The sequence below is a fragment of the Hevea brasiliensis genome, chromosome 11 (assembly GCF_030052815.1).
Source record: "Hevea brasiliensis isolate MT/VB/25A 57/8 chromosome 11, ASM3005281v1, whole genome shotgun sequence".
NCBI classification, from domain to species: Eukaryota; Viridiplantae; Streptophyta; class Magnoliopsida; order Malpighiales; family Euphorbiaceae; genus Hevea; species Hevea brasiliensis.
In genome coordinates, this window is record NC_079503.1 from 76004600 (window position 1) to 76025275 (window position 20676).

At 30.9% G+C, this 20676-nt stretch overlaps 3 protein-coding genes across 3 annotated transcripts; 2 read left to right on the plus strand and 1 right to left on the minus strand.

Annotated features, from left to right (window-relative positions):
- Positions 1–421: 421 nt before the first annotated feature.
- Positions 422–1361, plus strand: LOC131170454 (uncharacterized; the record flags this gene model as incomplete). Its single annotated transcript, XM_058129479.1, has 1 exon — positions 422–1361. A coding segment is annotated over one exon (480 nt), but the record flags the coding sequence as incomplete, so codon positions are not given.
- A 2431-nt stretch (positions 1362–3792) lies between these two features.
- Positions 3793–14449, plus strand: LOC110670484 (protein HIGH CHLOROPHYLL FLUORESCENCE PHENOTYPE 173, chloroplastic). Its single transcript, XM_021832556.2, has 17 exons — positions 3793–4031; positions 4664–4909; positions 4999–5160; positions 5305–5355; positions 6554–6688; positions 6867–6890; positions 7044–7155; positions 7528–7653; positions 7740–7789; positions 9095–9250; positions 9327–9422; positions 9507–9622; positions 9719–9842; positions 12289–12402; positions 12596–12676; positions 13239–13401; positions 14125–14449. Exons 1-16 carry the CDS (start codon positions 3966–3968, stop codon positions 13383–13385), a joined length of 1806 nt encoding a protein of 601 aa, XP_021688248.2. The 5' UTR covers positions 3793–3965; the 3' UTR covers positions 13386–13401; positions 14125–14449.
- Positions 14450–16445: 1996 nt separating this feature from the next.
- On the minus strand, positions 16446–17035 carry LOC131170645 (uncharacterized). The gene is made up of 2 exons (XM_058130187.1): positions 16724–17035; positions 16446–16588 (listed from the first exon to the last, which is right to left on the minus strand). The coding sequence occupies exons 1-2, from the start codon at positions 17024–17026 to the stop codon at positions 16571–16573; spliced, it is 321 nt and encodes a 106-aa protein (XP_057986170.1). The 5' UTR covers positions 17027–17035; the 3' UTR covers positions 16446–16570.
- Between the last annotated feature and the right edge of the window lie 3641 nt (positions 17036–20676).

Below are 20676 nucleotides of genomic sequence, written 5' to 3' on the forward strand. Positions count from 1 at the left end.
ATTGTTAGTCTTCATGGAGTTCCGATTTCCATTGTCTCTCGATCGTGGTACTCGTTTACTTCGATTTTGGAAGAAATTCCAAGAAGCTTTAGGAACACGAGTAGACTTTAGTATCGCTTTTCACCCTCGACGGATGATGGACAATGAAAGGACCATACAGACATTAGAGGATATGCTTCGTGCGTGCGTTATGGATTTTGGTGGCTGTTGGGATCATCATTTGCCTTTAGTGGAGTTTGCTTATAATAACAGTTATCAGGCAAGTATTGAGATGGCTCCATATGAGGCATTATATGGTCGAAAATGCAGGTCACCGGTTTGTTGGGATGAAGTTGGAGAAAGAAGGCTTACTAGACCAGAGTTGATACAATTAACTTCAGAGAAGGTTCGACTAATTCATGATCGACTTTTGACTGCTCAAAGTCGACAAAGAAGTTATGCTGACCCTAAGCGTAAAGATGTAGAATTTATGATTGGTGATCATGTATTTCTGAGAGTTTCCCCTATGAAAGGAATCATGAGGTTTGGGAAGAAGGGGAAGCTTAGCCCTCGTTTTGTTGGTCCATTTGAAATTTTGGAGAGAATTGGAGCAGTTGCTTACCGTTTAGCCCTTCCACCTGGTTTTGCACATGTACATCTAGTTTTCCATATTTCTATGCTTAGAAAGTATGTACCAGATCCATCTCATGTTTTACAACCTCAAACCATACAATTTAGGGATGATATGTCATATGAGGAGCAACCAGTAAAGATTTTAGATCGACAAATTAGGAAACTCTGGTCTAAGGAAGTGGCTTTGGTCAAAGTCTTGTGGCATAATCACTCAAGTAGTGAGGCCACATGGGAGGCAGAATCTGAAATGCGAGCCAAATATCCTCATTTATTTGATTCTTCAGGTTAGAATTTTTGTCTATCCAAATTCGGGGACCGAATTTTTTTTAAGGGGGGAAGTATGTGAAAACCCATATACAATTATTATTTATTATTATTTTATTTTAATTAGCTAACAATAATTTAATATATTTATAAAAAATATATATTTTTATTAAATGATATGCTTATTTATTTTTAGATATATATATATATTATTTTTGAAATTAAATATATATCTGCAATCTAAACAACCCAGTTCAATAATAACTCTTATCCCAGTCTACACCTAATAGAACTCTTAAAATATATATATATACCCTAATTATCTCTTTTGCTAAACTTTGCTCTCAAAACCTGATTGTCACCTCTATCAAATACTCTCAACAGAGAATCCCTAAATTTTTCCTTCTCTATTCATCACATTCGATTCTGTTTTCAAGGTAAAAATTCTCATTCTTTATTCAATAATGGGTGAATTTAATTTTATTTTCTTTCATTTATTTGTTACAACTACCCTAAAAATTTATTATTTTTTTTCTTTGATCATTAGTATTGAATTGGATTAATCATAATTACTGTAAGATAATATTTTTAAATTTAGATTTTATATATATATATATATATATATATATATATATATATATATATATATATTCGGAAGTGTCCCGTCCCTGTTCATATAACAATTGAAGCGTCCCACCGTCCCTGTTCATAAAACAAGTGAAGCGTCCCGCCCCAACTTTTATTCTCCCTATTCGTCCACGTCCCTGTGCGCGTGTATATATATATATATATATATATATATATATATATATATATATATATATATATATATATATATATATTAAAAATCATTTTATTTTACTGTTATTTAATATTTCTCTTTAATACTTTGGGTGTGTAGGAGATTCGAATATTCAATCAGCCAATTGAAATTGTCTCTCTTCCATTGAAAATAACTATTGTCTTGGAGGTTCCAGGTGAGTGGTAATTATAGTACATGGCACCGTTTTTGTCCCTTTTAAAATTTCTTAGCATTAAGTTTGTTATTAAATGAAATTTTAAATCAATATTTTAACAATGATTTTATATGTGATTTTCTATAGTTTTATTTTATTATTAAATTTTATTTCGATTTTGATTAAATAATTGATTTTGCCAACTATCTCTGCATTAGACCCATTAGGATTCCGGGAACAGGCCTTTAATGTATTTATATTGATTGATATTTGACTATAAAATTTACCGATGTGTTACTGAATTGATTTGAGATTGATTTGATTTTATTGAATTGATTTGAGATTGATTTGATTTTATTGAATTGATTTGAGATTGATTTGATTTTATTGATTCTCTGAAACTATTGAAATACACTATTGGAATTGCACTATCAGTTATTATTTGATATCCAAATTTTTATTGATTTTGATTGATTTGTACAAATTGGTTTTCTGCTTTGAATTGGTACCGTGCGATTCTGCTTCGTTATCCGCCGCCGTGTGGACTATCACGGTATTAGGTTGCATTGTTGAGTCATGCATCATTGCAGTTTATGGTTTGCATTAGTATCATATGCATTGATATCTGTGAAGGAGAAGGAAAGTATTCGATATCCGTAGCGCTTACCATCCGACCTTTGGTGATGTGGGGTATCATCACCGTGCAATCGTACTATAAAATTTTTATTGAATGAATTTATTTTATATATATGTTTTACTGAAATTATTTTATTAATGATTTTGACAAAGATGAGCATGATTTTATTGAATAGAAATTTATTGTGAAATTAATCAAGCCGCCTGCTCCTATTCCGTTGTGTGCTATAATTATCATTCATCGAGCATCTAGCTCAAACCACGTTTTCTCGTGCATTATCCGCTTCGATCGTGAGAATTCGCGGTGATCCAAATATTCAGTCCGTTTTCTGGAGAGGGACAACTTTGATTTGTTCTGATGGTATGCCCGAATTCATGTTTTCTCGGGCTAATAATTAGTTTAGTTTATTGAACAGTTTGAGTTTTTATTTGAAATCTGTAGAGACTCCGCAGTTTACTTATGGAATATTTATGATGTTATTCAGCATTTTGTTTATTTGGCTTTTGTTTATTTTTAGGATTAGTAAGTAACAATATATTTATTCAAGATATTCTGCTAAGGCTTGCATGATTTAAGAATACTTAAATTATGCGCCGGTCACGGTTCAGAATTTTTGGGTCGTGACAACATTGTTGACTAAAACACAGTAATGGCCAACACGATGTACCAAAAAAAAAATATATAAACCCTCCCATAGGTATGTGCACAGTTGAAGAGAGGGTGATTACAGTGTTAGTGCCTTGTAGGCATGAAAGGGACTGATCACATAAAATACTATAAAGAATCAATTGTCTACAAAAAGACCTTGAATTATTCATTCATGTCAACATCTCTATTGTTTCCTTTACGACTACCATTGAAAAACTATATGGATAGGAAAATTTTTTAATTAAATTCGATACATTATTTATTCAATATATAAATATATTGAATTTATCCATTTAATAGATAGATCTCATAATATATTTATATTTTTTTGTAGGAAAGAAAAATCTTAAGCAAATAAATGGGTTCAATCATAAACTTATATTTTGGGTCCTTCTAGATTAAGTTTAACAAAAAAAAATTCGAGAGAGAAATATCTTTAAATTTAATATATATGTATATATATAGCCCACCAGTGATCAGGTCAGAACTCAGAACAGAAAAGCTACAACAAGCCCATAAGAAACACTATGATCCAAAACGCCTCTGGATGAGGAGAAAAGAAAGTTCATTTTCTTGAGGGGAAAAAGAAAAGAAGCCCACGTCTTCGCGAGTCCAGTCCATCAGGCAAAAATCATTGCTTCACAACATCTTCCAGAGTTGACAGTGGAAATTCTAAGGAGTCTTTTGAGGGTGAAAGTACGTGTGTGGTCTGTATTAAGCCCTGAAAAACAAATATCAACTACTACACACGCTTCCATGAACTATGTGTTAGTATTATCATTTCCTTCTTTGCTCTCCTTTCACTGCCCATTAATAAATTAACCGTCCAGGGGAAAAGGTACAAGGAAATGGAGTGTTGTTATTCCTTCAAACTATCATCTCCATACCCTTCTTCTTTTATCCTTAACCTTCAGGTATGAACATGATAATAAACGAATGTCTGTATGTTTCTGTGCCACTGTATTGCTTTTCTTTGTCACTTGTTGTTGGTACATCTTTAAGTTCATCAATGGAAACAAATTACTTGTGTAGTCTGGTATCCTCTGAAGATGTTTATGATACCTTCTTTTTCAATTGGGTGGTTCCTGTTTGAAGCTGAAATTTGGGTTTCTAATTCATTTTGAATTTGGCATTCCAATTTTTGCTTGCATATTTTTAGGTGGTGAGTGAGTGGCAAATTATGCTTATTGTAATTTGTAATTCAGTGATTGCTGCATTACTTGCTAAACCCTCTATTCTATACCATATAAGTTGTTGAAATGTATTCAATGTTCTCTCGGTTTAGTCTTTGCCTTGAATTCACTTGTCCATATTTTCAATGTGAAGTTTGTGTCCAATTTCAGATGCTTCTTAAATGATGAACAAAATGAACCTAAAATCTTTCCTTTGTGTCCCTTTCTTGAAATTGAAAGCTTGTAGTTCTTAATCTAGTCATTTAACTATTAAACTGAAATTGCTGCATGAGCATCATACAATTTCTTTTTCGTGTATTTTGGATTCTAATCGGATTATTTTCACCTCATAACATAATCAACTACCACTGCAGGGTTCTTCATCACCTGTTGGTGGCAAATTATCCCGAAATTCTATGCATCCTCGCTTGCTGTCCTCTCCACTTCCTAAACCATTTCTTCAGATTGATGATAGACTGCAGTATCAACAAAAGTCAGCTTTTTTCACTTTGAAAACATATAGAGGACCCATATTAGCAGAAACTGGGAGGCAAGGTTGGGACTTTGGCAGATTTTTTAAAACATTATATTTTTTCAATGGACCTCCATCTCCTGCTAAGGTTAGACATAGTGCTTGTTGGAATTTTTATCTCATCAAACCAGAAAGTCTTTTAAATTCTCGACTAACTGTAACTTTCTATCTCTGAAGTTTTTTGAGTTTCTAGTTGAAGGACTATCCAATCAATCCTCTAGTGAGCCAAAAAGTGCGATGGACAGTTCTGGCATTGTCCTGGTAGTTGGAGCTACAGGTGGTGTTGGCAAAAGAATAGTTGACATCTTACGGAAGAAAGGACAGCAAGTTCGAGTACTGGTATCTGCTCTTACCTTCTTCAAGTATTTCTTTGCCTACTTTAGCTTACATAAATAACTTGAGGAAAAATGCATAGAGAATAAGGAGAAGAGTATGGTCATTCTTCCTTCCACTTATTTTGTTTCATGTCAAATCTTTTCTCAGGTCAGAAGTGAAGAGAAGGCAAGAAGGATATTGGGCTCAGGTATTGACTTGGTGAGTTGGCTGCCGTTAGTATAAAGCATGGTGATGAATACAAAAATTGCAATGTGGTGATGAATACAATAATTGCAATTATTACATACACTTTAACAGTTTTCTGGTTGATAAAGCTTGCACTTTCATCCATAGTTGCTCTAGAATATGGTCTTTGGCTTTGCGCCATGGTTATGTAACAGCCACTAAATACAGGTTTGAGCCTAAACTGTGAAATAAGGACAGAAAAAAATTTGCAGGTTTAATGGCCATTATTGGCTGTTAAGTAATGGATAACGGCTGTTACTCATGTGGGATGCTTTTATTTTTGAGCAGAGGGGCAGCAACTTATTTCCTTTTGGTTTATAGGGCTATTCTTCTGTTCTTCTCAACTTTCTATCTCAAATTTTGATCTTTTACAAATCTCACTTTTTGAGCTAAGATCATCAATAGTGAAAGTTTATTTGATGTGAAGGTGAGCAATTAATCACACTTCTACATTCATATTTTGCAAATGGTGAGTTATTTTGTCTTTGTTTTTGGTGGTTTTGCTTATTTATTGGAGAAAATTATAATTTATATTAGGTTGTTTATGAAAATTATAGTATGAAACGTTAGTTTGCCCAATCTGTAGGTTATTGTGTGTGTGTTTTGAATTATTTTTGGAATTATTTTTAGTAAAATACATAATCAATTGAAAAATAATGTCAAAGATGTTTAAGAATGATGGATTTAATGTCTTTAATTAATGTATTTATGCTGATTATTTAGTTGTGCATTTAGTTTTACTTATACCTTTAAATATCTCTTCATTTCATTGCAAATATTTCAAATAATGTTTGCATATCAATAGGCCCTTACCATTACGTTATGGCTATTATAGGCCTATTTTCATTACCCTTGAATGTGGTCATGATGGCAATTTAAATCCATGCTTTCGATTATCTACTTTAAATGTGACCATTAGCCAATGTATGTATAAATTCTGCATTATATTTATTGGAAAAATGTTCATTTCATGTTGAAGACATTGTGCATGGGATATTATCTTTATTTATTTATTTTGATGGTGGAAGATGATTGGTTCGTTAGGTTGGCTTAACTTCAAGTTTTTCCACTATATAATTGCAAATGACAGAATTACTTTGTAAAAATCTAATCCTGTTTCAATTTCATGCTTTTAACTGGTTCCTTCACTCTTTCATTCTTGACTTATTAGGTTGTTGGAGATATCACTAAGGAAAGCACATTGGTCCCTGAGTACTTCAAAGGGGTCAAAAAAGTTTTTAATGCTGCTTCTGTCATTGTTGGTCCCAAAGAAGGTGATACTCCGGAAAGGGCGAAATACAGTCAAGTACGGTTGCAAACATCATTTTCATGAATGTTTATAGTTTTTTTGCTTGTCATCATGGAGCTGGGCTATCATCATGAATATTCACCAGAACATTTGTCAATTTGCTGTCCCTCTTTCACCATATTAAATATTTATTTCTTTCTACATTAGGCATCTGACTTTCATTTATGATGTACAGGGAATCAAGTTCTTTGAACCAGAGGTACAGAAATGATTGTCTATCTTGTCTTTTTCATTAAATTTATCCTTCCTGTTAAGTTCATTTCAGAAATTCTCTGCTTTTCCCTTTTTCGTTGGAAGCATCAAATATTTGGTTGTTGATAGATGTGAAGCTTTGTTTGATTGATGAAAGCAGATCAAAGGTGACTCACCTGAAATGGTGGAGTATGTTGGGATGAAGAATCTGCTTAATGCTGTAAAGGGAAATGTTGGACTTCGAAGTGGGAAACTGTTATTTGGATGTGAAGGTACTCTCCATAATTGCATTAGTTAGTATTTTATACTTACATGCTTATGATTATATAAACACCAAAAGAATGAGTGCTCAGAAAATTATTTTAGTGGAACATTTATCTAACAATTTGTTGGATTTATTCATAATGACTTGGCATGATCCTCAGCACTCAACTGAATAACTTGAAAAGTTGTTTTTTTTATTGGCAGCCAATAGATTTTGTTCTATTTTTCCCCCTATTCACTAATCACTAAGCATTGTGATGCTCTGAATCTGTGTAAAGAAAGACAGATGTTCTTTGTCCATTTTTATCTTTACTGAAATGCAATATAACATGTTGTAAGCATCAATGCTCTCCATTCTTTCTCGAACTTGCATTTTTCAGACAATAGTTTTAAAGATCTACCTTGGGGCGCTTTAGATGATGTTGTAATGGGAGGTGTTAGTGAAAGTAATTTTCAAATTGACACAACTGGGGGAGAAAATGGTGGACCAACTGGGATTTTCAAAGGTTTGTTTCATTTAAACTCAGTCGCCTAATTAGTTTCAATAAGCAAATGTACTTCCTGTTTATGTCCTTTTCTTTTATCTTGTCAGGTGTCGTTTCCACTGCAAATAATGGTGGCTTCACTAGTATCAGAACTAGGGTAATCTGCAGCATTTTAGCTTGATTTCTCTCTTTGCTTGTCCTGGAGGCGTAGTTTCCTGTTTGTCAAAAGCATCTGGTCTTTTATCATCCATTCTTTGATTAGTGATTCTGTTAATGCTAAAGAGAAAATTATGATGCAGTATAGGAAGATTAGAATTAGGAGTTATATTCAATGTAAAATTAAAAAAAATTGGAGTTTTTATTCTTTAGGAATTTTATTATTATTTGGTCTATTATTTCCTAGTTTATATTATTTAGTATTCCTAATTAGATGTTAATTAGGACTCCTAAAATCCTAATGTGATTGGGATTTTAACCCCATAAATAGGACCAGGGACTCTATTATTATAAGCTTGATATTATGAAATTTTGGCAATTAAATAAAGTGTTTTTGAGAATTTGTTTCTCCATTTACTTGAGAATTAGTTTCTTTATCCTATTTGATTCTTGAAAATTTTTTTCTCTTACGTTAAATTTTCTATTTCTACATCAAGTGGTGTCAGAGCATCTTTGTGCTACATCAAAATGATTATCTGTTAACACTCTTTTTAAAAAAAAAAATAAATAAATAAATTACTGACTAGCATGTTATTTAAACTGAGCCCAGTAAGCCTTTCTTTCGAATCTGATTTATATGTTTTCTGTTGTGTTGTGCTATTTTTGAAAGTTTGGAGAGGTAAGACTAAATACCATTTTCATATTTCCTAACCATTTATGGAGCCTGTTATTAGTTTGGCTATGGGGCTTTAATTTACTTTCCAAGGATGCACCTTTGTATTATTTGTCTTGAACTTCATGTCATTAAATCTCTTTGTGCTTCATGGTTTTGCAATTTGGTAGCGGTGGTTTGATTTTGACAGATTTCTCTTTCAGAATAGTTACGTGATTTACATCATATCAGATTGGAAAGTCCTGTGCTTAAACCACTAGACCTGCCAATTTCACATATAAGATATAATGTTGCATGCGGTGGAGGAACATTATATGATATTGGATATAGTCAAATACAAGTAATTTTAAGGTTGGAGCAGTTTCATGGATGCAATAATAGAATTTTTAGAAATTAGTCTTGTATGAAAAGTGACAAATGTATGAAAAGTGACAAATGTTTGAAGTTTTGGCTATATGAGGCACCATCTCCGCTAAGCAATGTCATTCTGCCATTTCAATTTCTCTCTCAGTGAAATTGATCATGTTTAAAATGAAAACTTCAGCGGACAACAATGATGGAAAGGAACAATTGTTTTAACTTAGCAAGTCTTATGTAATTACAAAAACTAAATTCACATTAATTTCTTTTCAGAATTTTTCAACACCGGAGAACCTTTCTGCGTATGATGGTTTGGAACTGTGCCTTAAAGGTGATGGTCGTAGGTACAAACTCATTGTTCGTACCAGCCGTGACTGGGACACTGTTGGTTATACCGCAAGCTTTGACACTGTAGAAGGATGGCAATCAGTAAGTCAGATCATAGCCTCCTCCTGATTGGTTGTGTTAAGGAATTATGTTCTCAATTGGAATTACTTTTTTTTAGATACGCCTGCCATTTTCTTCTTTGAGGCCAATTTTTCGAGCTCGGACTGTATCAGATGCTCCTCCATTTGATCAAAGCAATATTGTCTCATTGCAGGCACGCCATATCTGCTGAGGATTGTTCATTTTCTGCTTCATTAGCTTCTTGCTTTTTTGGTAATTTTACCCAATATATTTTCAGCTTATGTTCAGCAAGTTTGAGTATGATGGAAAACTGAATCCAACTTTCATAGAGGGTCCATTTCAGCTTCCATTGTCAAGCATAAGGGCCTTTATAAATGATCCTATAACTCCCAGGTTTATCATTTATTTTATTGGTTTATTTTTTAACTTCCTGACTTCGATTGATCTGCTGAAAGTTTTAATTTTGATTTTGGGATTTGTCCATTTTAGGTTTGTACATGTGAGCTCTGCAGGAGTAACCCGACCAGATAGGCCTGGCCTTGATCTCAGTAAACAACCTCCTGCTGTACGCTTGAACAAGGAATTGGATTTTATTCTAACTTTCAAGTTGAAGGTTGGTTATTATTTATGTATAAGCTGTTAATGTCAGTCTATAAATTCCATTAAATCAACAAAGTCTAGTAGTTTAATAATATATTATTTGGGACTTATTGCTTTTTATGAGGTGCTGAACTTCTGAAATCTAACTTGTTCACTGAACCCCAAATTGATATTTACATGGTTCATTAGGTGAAACCTTTGACCCAATTGATGGAGCTGTGAGGAGAAGGGCAGAAGGCTTAAGATTAAAGGGGAAAAAAAAAAAGAAGATGAAAGATCCTAAATATTTGGGATATTAGCTTTTGAGGTTAAGATTATTAGAAACTAGTGTGGAAAGCCTGCACACACAGAACATTTTATAGCATGTATAAAAAATTTTAGGAAAATATGAATAAAAATTTATAATCTTTCAAATTACCCTAAGTTTTAAATAAATTAAAAATAAAAGTGTACTTAAATATATACAACTCAAATGAAAAAAATTAGAGTATTCTAAGGAAATTTAACCTATAGGTTTCTTGTATATATTTATGCGAATGAGAACTACAATGAGCAAATATAGCACTACTTTAAAAATCTTTGTAAGTTCAGGTCTCCAACAATCTTTAAAATTTTCCCTAGTGTTTTAATTCCTCTTACTTTTTTATGAAAGAAATAGTAATTGCTTAATTCTAAATATAAGAGAAGTATGGTAAAAACGCTAAGCAATTAAAATGGTTTAAAAATACCTCTACTTTTAATATACATCATGTTGGCCCCACACATCAATTCATTGAACTATATATATTTCTATTAGAACTATAATAAAAAAGATAGTGATTCTTCCCTTTTGTATGAATTTTATCTTTTAGTGATTCTTCCCTTTTGTATGAATTTTATCTTTTTTTTTAGAGAGAATCATATTTCACTTAGGAATAAGGAGATGATGAGAAGAACTACAGAATTGACGATGAAAGGAGTAAAATTCTGTGAATTGAGGAAGTAGAAAAATAAAGCGTTGAAGCCTAATTGTGATGCATAGATTATAGTATAAATAGTATATGTTGTCCCACATCGATTTGGGATAAGGCAAGAGGTCTAAATATAAGGACTTGGAAAATCCTTTCCTCTTGAGCTAGCTTTTGAAGTTGAGTTAGGTCCGGTCCATTTTCTCTATATTGTATCAGAGCCAACCCTTGCCTTGATATTAGGCCACTCACAGATATTTATGCATGGGCGTGAAGGGAGTGTGTTGCCCCACATCGACCAGGTATAAGACAAGAGTGCTAAATATAAAGATTTGGCAATCCTCCCCCTTGAGCTAGTGTTTAGGTTTGAGTTAGGCCCTGTCCATTTTTTGTATTGGTGTCAAAGCCAACCCTTGTCTTGATGGGGAGGCCACCAACAAATGTTTATGCCTGTAAACTTTATATTCCAAATGTCCATGTCTAGACGTGAGGAGTTGTATTATTACACGTTGTTTTGGCATAAAGTAGGAAGTCTATACAAGGACTTGGCCAATCCTCCCCCATTAATCTAGTTTTAGGGGTTGAGTTAGGTTCTGTCTATTTTCTCTACATAGACATTGGCGGGTATAGGAGTTCAAGTGAATAAAGCATACAGTTTGCTGCTAGAAATCTCTCATATATGACAAAAATCAATACAAGCACCAACTTAGAGGGTGACTTTTAATTAAAATCACTTGTGGTGGGATTTTTGAGTGGCTATATGTAAAGGAAAATGATAAAAGGGATCCAATGTATGATAAAGTCCTCTTTTATATTATTTGTAAAATTAATTATTGGAATTTCAAAAGTCATTTTGTCTTAAATTAAAATTGCACCTATTATTTATAATAAAAATAAACACTAAATGAGATATAACTCAAAAGTTTCCAATAATTTATATTAACATTACTAAGGATCATAGCTTATTAAATAACTTTAACACGTGAAAATATTGCAATGTCACATAATATAATAATAAAAAAAGACTCTCCACCTTGTAACTTTTTAGTGATCCTTTTCCATAGCTTAGCTTTATAATATTTGTATAAATAGATATAGAGATATGTGTTCTTAAACTTGCTGTGACTCTGTAAAATATAGAAAAAATAGAGATATCTTGAAAGTCGAAGTAAAAGAAAGGAATACAAATAACATGTTATGTACCCACAGAGAATACTAATTCACACAGAATCAAAATCAGGCAGATCACTGCATTCCTACAATATTTGCTTTGATGAGTCTATTCAGTTCTTCCTTGGCTGTTGACATGCCACTGCCATAGGATGGCTATAGAAGATCCAAATTCACGCTGATTGAGCTAAAAGACTTGAAAGTGATCTTCCAGCTTTCATCAATACCTAAGACCATAAGAAGTCCAGCATAAATGATTTCCCTCTTTATTTCAACCATCTGGCTAGAATTTGAATTTTCGGTGTTCAGAATTTCTTTTTCAACTTACTAGCTTTTTGACAGGGAGAAGACTTGATACGTGAAAGTGGCATGCCATATGCAATTGTCAGGCCTTGTGCTTTAACTGAGGAGCCTGCTGGAGCAGATCTCATTTTTGACCAAGGAGACAATATAACGGTATAGCACCATATGGAAGTTTAACATTTCTTTTTGGTACTCTTTTAGATATGGCACAGACTTTTATAGGATCATATTAGTTGATGCAGCTGAATATTCTTTGTTGGCAGGGAGTTTCTCTCTAAAATTCTGTGTTAGGACAAATAAGTGGTGTGACCTCTATTCTCATTAATCATTTTTGTGATATACACAGGGTAAAATATCAAGGGAAGAGGTTGCTCGAATATGTGTTGCTGCTACAGAAAGCCCATATGCATGTGACAAGACATTTGAGGTCCTAATTTATTATATTCCATGTGTCATGTTGGTTTTGATTCCACACAAGCTTTCTGGTCCTTCTAGCAATATTAATGGGTAAATTACTGAATGAAACATATATTATCAATCTTTTAACATTATGTTCAAATGGAGCGTTAACTTTTTGATAAGCATTTCCTTTATCATTTTTTGGATTCCTAATAGAACCAATGCTCTAAATATTTCCTTTGTCTAGAAAGGAAAATCTGGGAACTTTTGCAGTTCTCTCCCCTACTTCTCTAAATCATAACTACTAACCTGCCACTGCTAGATGTTAGAGTAGATTCTTCAATTTGGTTTTGAACAGTTGACCATTGTTGCTTCAATAAAATGAAGGAAAAGGCTTTTTCAATAAGTTGGAAAAAGAAATGAAAACTCTTTCATCTATGCCATGGAAATGGAGAAGTGCTCACTTGATTTCTCAGTTGCCTGCGTGAAATACTTTTATTTGAATGATTCACCACGTAATTCTGTATATCTTTGTTCTAGTTATGTATTTATGCCAAAAAAAAATTTGTGTATTTATGCTTCTTTTGCAGGTTAAAAGTGTGATTCCATTTAGTGAACCATTTACAGTGGACCCTGAAAACCCACCTCCAGAGAAGGATTACAATGAATATTTTAAAACTTTGAAGGATGGTGTTACAGGGAAAGAATACCTAGAACGTAGCGCTGTTCCAGTGTAGTGCCCACGGATGACAGGTGCGCTCACATTATTATCTCTGTGAATGATAGATGTGATGGTAACATCATCACATTTCATCTAGATATATGATTCAACAAAAAGAAGCTGATGCTGAATAAAATTCTGATAAAGTAGCAACCAATATACAAGAGAGTAAATTCTTTGAATCAATGGTTCTTTCAATCTATTAATCTACAAAACAATTGCAAAATTACATTACTTGTGTTCCCCATGGTAATAACAAAGGCGCTGAACTAAGCTAGTTAAGCAGTCCAAATATTCCAAATAAAGTCCTACAGGGAAATAACAAAGAACATAATGTCTTACAAATCTGTTGGGTATTGAATATTAACTGTGAAAAGATAGGATGAGTTTTGGCTCTGTTTGGGTACATGAACAGACTCATGATGATAAAGGTGGGGATTGAATTAATACTGTTTAAAATTTAAAAGGTTTTGTGTTCAATGTCATTCATATTTCAAGAAACTATACTAAAAGCTTTGCAATTAAATAAATCTTGGTATGCATAATTTTATTTCTATGCTTGTTTTGAGTTGCTAGGCAGATTGTGTATTCTTTGATGAACTGGCAAAAGTCATGGGTGGCTAAGCCTTTGCAATGGTGATCAATGAAATGAAGTAGACTAACGAACTGAAATTTTCGCATAAATTCTTTCCTCACGCATACACATATTACAGCAACTACGACAATGAGTTTCATAATCTATTTTGTCCTTGCAGATCATACCCCTACAATTACAAAATAATGAAGCAGACCTGTAGAGGATTCATTAGGCAGCCAAGCAAGAAAAGAGAAACTTGAAGCAATTAGTGACTGATGCTGGAGTGTAGAAAATATATTGTCTTCAACGACTAATGAAAAAAATGAACTCAACTTTTGTATATTTTAAGCTGTGTATATACCAAATTTCTTGCCCCATTTCATCTGACAATTTGAAATCTTGAACTCATCTTCTCAATTCTGTGAATTACATTGATTGCTGTGCACAGAATGAAAGAGAGGAGATCTTTCACATATTAAAAATTATATATGATCCTTAATCTATATCCAAAGCTTGACGACACGAATTATGTTAATGAGGGAACAGATGCTTCAGATGACTCAGATGAAGCCTCAGGCTTTGTATACATCTTTAGAAGGGTGATGTTAATTCCTTTTCCTATACATAATGCCGTGTTCCAAGAAACATTTTGGAAGGAAATGAACGTGACAAAGGTAAAAACAAAGTAAAATTAGAAGAAGACACAAGATGGAGCATCTCTGATGGAAACAGTTCCAGGGCTCCAGCTATATTAATATCAAGGGCTTCATTACCAATGAGTTTTAACTATTTCAGCTGGGAAAATTTGTAAAATGGAAAACCCATTTCTAATTTCAATATTTTTCACGGAAAGCAGAGGACAGGGCAGCTAAAATTTCAATCGTTGACTTCCCTCCTGGATTGCAGATGGAGATTGCACTACTGCATGATTAGCTTCACGACTTATTATTTATTTTTTTTGTGAAAATTAAATTAGAATTTATATTTTTAAATATGATAATCAAATTGGCTGAGTATGGACAGAGACAAAATGAAAATCTATTGGACAGATGTAACAACCATCATAATATTGCAGATCTTTTTAGGTTATTGCATTGCAAAGTTTTCAATCTTAGGACCCACCACCTTCTGTGTTTGCATGAGCTGTGCCTGTGATTTTGGAGTTTTTATTGTTTCTCAATCCTGATGTACACTTGTTATCCACGTGAATGGCGGTTCCTCTTATCCTGTCTGTCACGCGACAAGCACGTTATGAGAATGTGATGGACTGTATAAGGCATGTGGATGTGATTAATGAGAGAAAACTCAGAAATTTTCAAGTATTTGTACGTGCGGTGATATTGATTATTTTTGTCCCTTAATTAATAAAAAATAAATAAAGAGATTAAATATTTTATTAAATTAAATAATAAAATTAATTAATTAATAATTAAATTTTAAATAAATAATTATTCAGTTTTTAAAATCATTTTGGAAATTTCTTTTTTACTGTATTTATGATATTATGGCTTCTAGTTCCAATATGCTTTTGATATTTGAATTAAAATTATAAAACTAAGTTGTCATTTTGTGTTGGCATTTAATTCCTTCTTTGTGACTTTCCCTTGTTTAGGTTTCTTTAGATGGCAACTGTAAGTCCATAGGTGATGTGCCTAAATGGCCAAATCCAAGTTTCTTCATATTTAAATAATTTTTAGTACCTAAATTAGAATTTCTTGCATTTGTGTGGTTTTGATAAATTTAAGAAATATAAATGGACTAAATCATGACACAATATGCAAGTCACTTCTTTTTTTCTCCTTATTTAACTTAAAAAAAAAAAATCTTTTGAAACCCCATACTATCCCTATAAAAAAATAAATTTTTATTTAGTGAAACAGGTATATATACAACAATTTCATTATAATCGTTAGAATCTACACAGAACTCACTATAATTATTGATTATAATAAAACTTGTTGGGAATATGTAAATATAAAATTCTTACATCAGAAAAAAGATAAGATGAATGAGAGATATACGTAAAAAAAGCACTCATAAATCTATTGCCTTAAGTTTTTTTATTGAATATAGTGTTAAGCTTATAAGTTATTAAAACTCTGCTAACTAAGCTTAACAAAATACAGGTCAAAAGAAATGCATCATGTTGACAATTGGCATAAAATTAATCAAATGCTAAGATAACGTAAACAAAAGTAATATCAAATTGGATTTATAAATTTTAGATATTGATGCGAATTAGAGCTGAATGGGTTTGATATTAATGTTGTTGTTGTTGTTCCTTCGTTGATTGTGAATAGCTCTTAAAAGTGAAAAAGAACCTGACAATATGAGATCATGTAATGGTGCAGGCTTAGGCTTGCAACAGATGGAGAGAACTTCAATTTAATTTAGCTAGGGAAAGATATTAATTAAGTTCAAAATAAAATAAATAAATAAAAGAAAATGGGAAAATTTGCATGTAAATGTATATGAATTCACTATATATTAATTGTCTATCAAAAACATTCACAATTTTCATATCGTAAAGTAGGAAAAAAAAAAAAAGTTGCAAGTTCTTCGTCTTCTCTCTTTGTATTGCAGCAGAGATAATTATAATATTCTACGAAATTTCCTGTATCCCATCAGAAGCAACACGCTGCCTGCAGAAGACAAATTCCAAGAAACAAGAAAATAAATAAATATTTTCAAATCTGTCTCTCTCTCTTTCTCCTCGAAGAAAATTAATGAAACAGTAAAAAGAGGAAACAAGAAATTGGCAGGGTAGGGTACCATACATTGCAGAAACCTTTTTGTCTTCTACTTCGTCGTCGACGTTCATCCATAATGTTTCTAAGTTTTTGGAGCATTTCTTCTTCGGTGAAAATCCGATCTGGGGAGCTCAAGAAAGCACTTCTTCTAATGGGAGGAGACCACAATCCACTTTGCTCATAATCAAAATTAAATTCGCTTGCATCAAAGAATTTATTGAGAAGTCGATCCGATACAGACTTAGACACCAGCTGAATCTTTTGAGGAGAGGTATCAGCAGGCAATGAAGGAGAGGACGAAGAGAGTTCTTCAGAGGAAGACATTTTCATAACTCGCGAAACAAAAACAAGACAACAGATAAAAAAGAAAGTATGTTTGAGAAGAGAAGTTGACAACATTTTTAGAGGAGGTAAATATCACACGACGTCGGCTCACTCAATTTCATGAGTTTTTTTTTTATAAAAATTATTAAATTTTAATTTATTTAATAAAAATCATTAAATTTTAATTTAATTTTATAAAAATTATTATAATTAAAAATTAAAGGTGTTTAAATTAATTTATTAATTTATTTATTATTTTATAAATAAAATTATATTATTTTATTACTTTCTTAAAAAAAATAAATAAAACATATTTCATTACCTCTTTCACCGTTAAATCTCTCTTTTTTTTATTTATTGTCTATTAATAATTAAATAATTTTATTTATAAAATAATTAATAAATTAATTTAAAAATTTTTTTATAAAATAATTCATAAAATTGAATGGTTCCGTAAGGTAATTATTTTTTTTTTTTAGGGGTAATGAAAGTGAAGATGAGAAGTATGATAAAGACGTTTATGCCTGTATGCAGTCATAGAGAGGCCATGGGCCAGGATAGCCAAAAGTGTTGTTTTAAATATTGGATTCTCAGTCTAGTGAGAAAGGATGGTGACAATTTTCTATTTATAAAACGTTTATTTTATTATCTATATATCTGAGACTTTGTTTAATGGACATGAGGTCCATATTCTTTTGGTGGACCCTACTGCAATCATCCTTGCTAAGTAGCTTTAACCTCATGAATTTTTTTTTATTTAAATCAGTTTATTACGAAATCAAAATATAATGATAAAATTTATCAATTAAATATATAAATTTTATATGTTTATATCTTTAATTTATAATAAATTAAGTTTAATAAAATTTTTTTTTAATTTTATATATAAAGTAATTACTTTATTAAATATATGAGTCTTATATTTTTATATTTTAAATTTATCAAAAGCTTATCGGTAATGTCTTTTTTTTTTTTTCCTATTATCTGTTAAAGGTTGCTTCTTATATTAAATTAATATAATCATAATTTTCTATGAGATTTGCATATAGTGGAAAGTCGGTCACAATAAAACAAGAATATCAAGATTGACAAGAAATCATCAACAATTTGGTCACTCACTACTTTTTTTTATAATTGTTACCAATTCAACACTTGCATGCTAGAAAAGGTCACACACGAAGCATTGGTGTACTTGGGAACGTTTATTATATAAAGGAGAGGCACTGGTGGACTTGGGCTTGAAACTTGTGGATCTGGGACTATCCTGCTAAAGCCTAACAATGTGTACGTATATATGGAAAGATTAATTTCATTTTAAGCAAAAGGAACTACAACATCAGCTAGTTCAGCTATAGAAACAACTATAGGATTATTAGAACAAGAAATGACTGGATTAGCCACATTTGAGTGCTTGGCCATCTCATGTGCAGCACCATTGCATTCACCCCAACATGCATAATTCATTAAAAAAAGAAAATTGAATTGGCAACCAACTAAATCCGTTGTCAGTTGCAATGAGCTGACTGTAAATAGTAACTGATAATTAAATTAATTATTAAATTAATTAAATTTAAAAAAAAATTAATAAAAAATTATTGATTGTTAGTGCTAAATCAGTTGCTAGAAATATAATTAGTTATAAAAAATTTTGTGTTTTTAATTTTATATTTTACATTCATTTTATAAATTGATTGCTATCGGCAACTAAATTAATAATTGAAAAGTCAATTACTAATTTAAAAAAATTTAATTTTTCAAATAACAAACAAAAAATTTAAGTAAATAAATTTTTTTAAAAAAATTATTAAAATAATAAATTATTAATAAAAAATTAATATTAATATAAAAATATTACAAATACTAATAATAATTATTAAAAAAATTTAAATATAAAAAATATTTATGAAACAAATTACTTAAAAAAAAAAAAAAAAAAAAAGACTGACTCTAACTATACTTGAATGGGATCCTCAACAGCCGCCTTTGTCTTCCATTGTCTCATTTACCTCAAACGGCCCAAAAGAAGTAAAAAAGCTTGGAATAGCAAGTGGACACCACTTTTGCAATGTTGGAATCTCCTTCCACCAAGTTCCTCAACTCATCTCGAATTTTTTGTGAGAAGATTTCACCGCTTTTCACCTGTGGGAGGGGTCAGCATTCGATTCAAATTAAATTGAATCAAATCGAATTAAATTATAAAAATTAAAATATATATTTTAAAAATTGAATTAAATCAAAATGAATAAAAAATCGAATCGAATCGAATTACTCTATTTTAGTTCGGTTCGATTCAAATTAATCAGTTTTGATTTTTTATTATTTTTTAATTTAGACTTAATTTTTAAGTTATTTGCTCTAATTTTGATTTTGATTTGAACCTAATAACCATTAATCAATAAAATTAAACAATTTATATATAAAAAAATTAAATATAATTCATAAAATTTCCATAAAAATAAATTCAAAAATCAATTTGATTTGATTTGAATATATAAAATTACTATTAAGTTCGATTCGGTTTAATCAATTTTTCCTTTAAAATAAAATCGAACCGAAATAATCAAATTTTTATAATATAAAACCGAACTTAACTGATTAAATTTTAAACCGAATTGATTAAGTTCTGTTTATTTTTTTCCATTTAAATCAAAATATGCTCACCTCTGCCTATGGCCTCCTGGTGAAAGATTTTGGCATGTCTATATGAGTTTTTAATAAGAATAATCAATAAAATTTAATCAGACAGATTTTAGGTGATATTAAATTAAAATTTATGTATTTGTATAATATAAATTGATGTTAAGAAAGAGCAACAGATGAAATTAAACCTTGATTTTTGTCCTAATGCTTTATCCCAAATTGTTATGATTGGATTATGTTGAAGAGAGAAAGATAAGCAGCAGGAAAGCTAAGATTAAAAAAGAAAAAAAAGAACCACTTTCAAATAATAACATTACTATTTATTTTTATTTCTTTAAATTTTTCTTGGAATTCATTTATTGATATAATAATTTTTTTAATATTAAAAAATAGAGAAATAAAAATTGGATGATGTTTACTACAATCATATAGTGCTTATTTATCAAAAAAAAAAAATCACAATAAACAAAATTAAAAAAATAATAATTATATGGTATTAAATTAAATTATACTTTTTATTTTTAATATAAATGCGATAAATCTTATAATTAATGAATAATTTGTTGTTAAATGAAAAAAAAATAAAATTTAAATAACATTTTCATTCTCTTAAACCTTTAATGAAAAATTAATTAAATTATATTTATTATGATTGGTTTGGTTTAACTGTTAAATGTAATTGATAACTAATAGCTGATAACTATTACTGTTAGTTAATTATAACTGATTTATATTAAGTACTCGGTAAACTATAGGCCAACTTGGCATTGCTGTTAGAATTGCTATTGAGAAAATTATTTTTTTAGATGTATTAATTAAAGAGTATTAAAAAATAATTTGAAATTAAATTTGATAAATTTTAGTCATAATAATATTAAAATAATAAAATAATTTATTCCAAACTTTTAACGGCATCTAAAATATTACTTTTATTCAGAAAAACAGTTTAAACTCTCCAAACGCAATGTCAAATAGGCACTATGTATAATCGTTGCTGTTGTTGATAAGTAAAATGA

What these genes read in the sequence shown, in the direction of transcription:
- LOC110670484 (XM_021832556.2), top strand. Translation starts at nt 3,966, where the DNA reads ATGGAGTGTTGTTATTCCTTCAAACTATCATCTCCATACCCTTCTTCT. An exon ending in ACTGTTATTTGGATGTGAAG is followed by an intron (nt 7,156 to 7,527) that starts GTACTCTCCATA and finishes TGCATTTTTCAG; the next exon opens with ACAATAGTTTTAAAGATCTA. An exon ending in TCACTAGTATCAGAACTAGG is followed by an intron (nt 7,790 to 9,094) that starts GTAATCTGCAGC and finishes ATTTCTTTTCAG; the next exon opens with AATTTTTCAACACCGGAGAA.
- LOC131170645 (XM_058130187.1), bottom strand. Translation starts at nt 17,026, where the DNA reads ATGAAAATGTCTTCCTCTGAAGAACTCTCTTCGTCCTCTCCTTCATTG.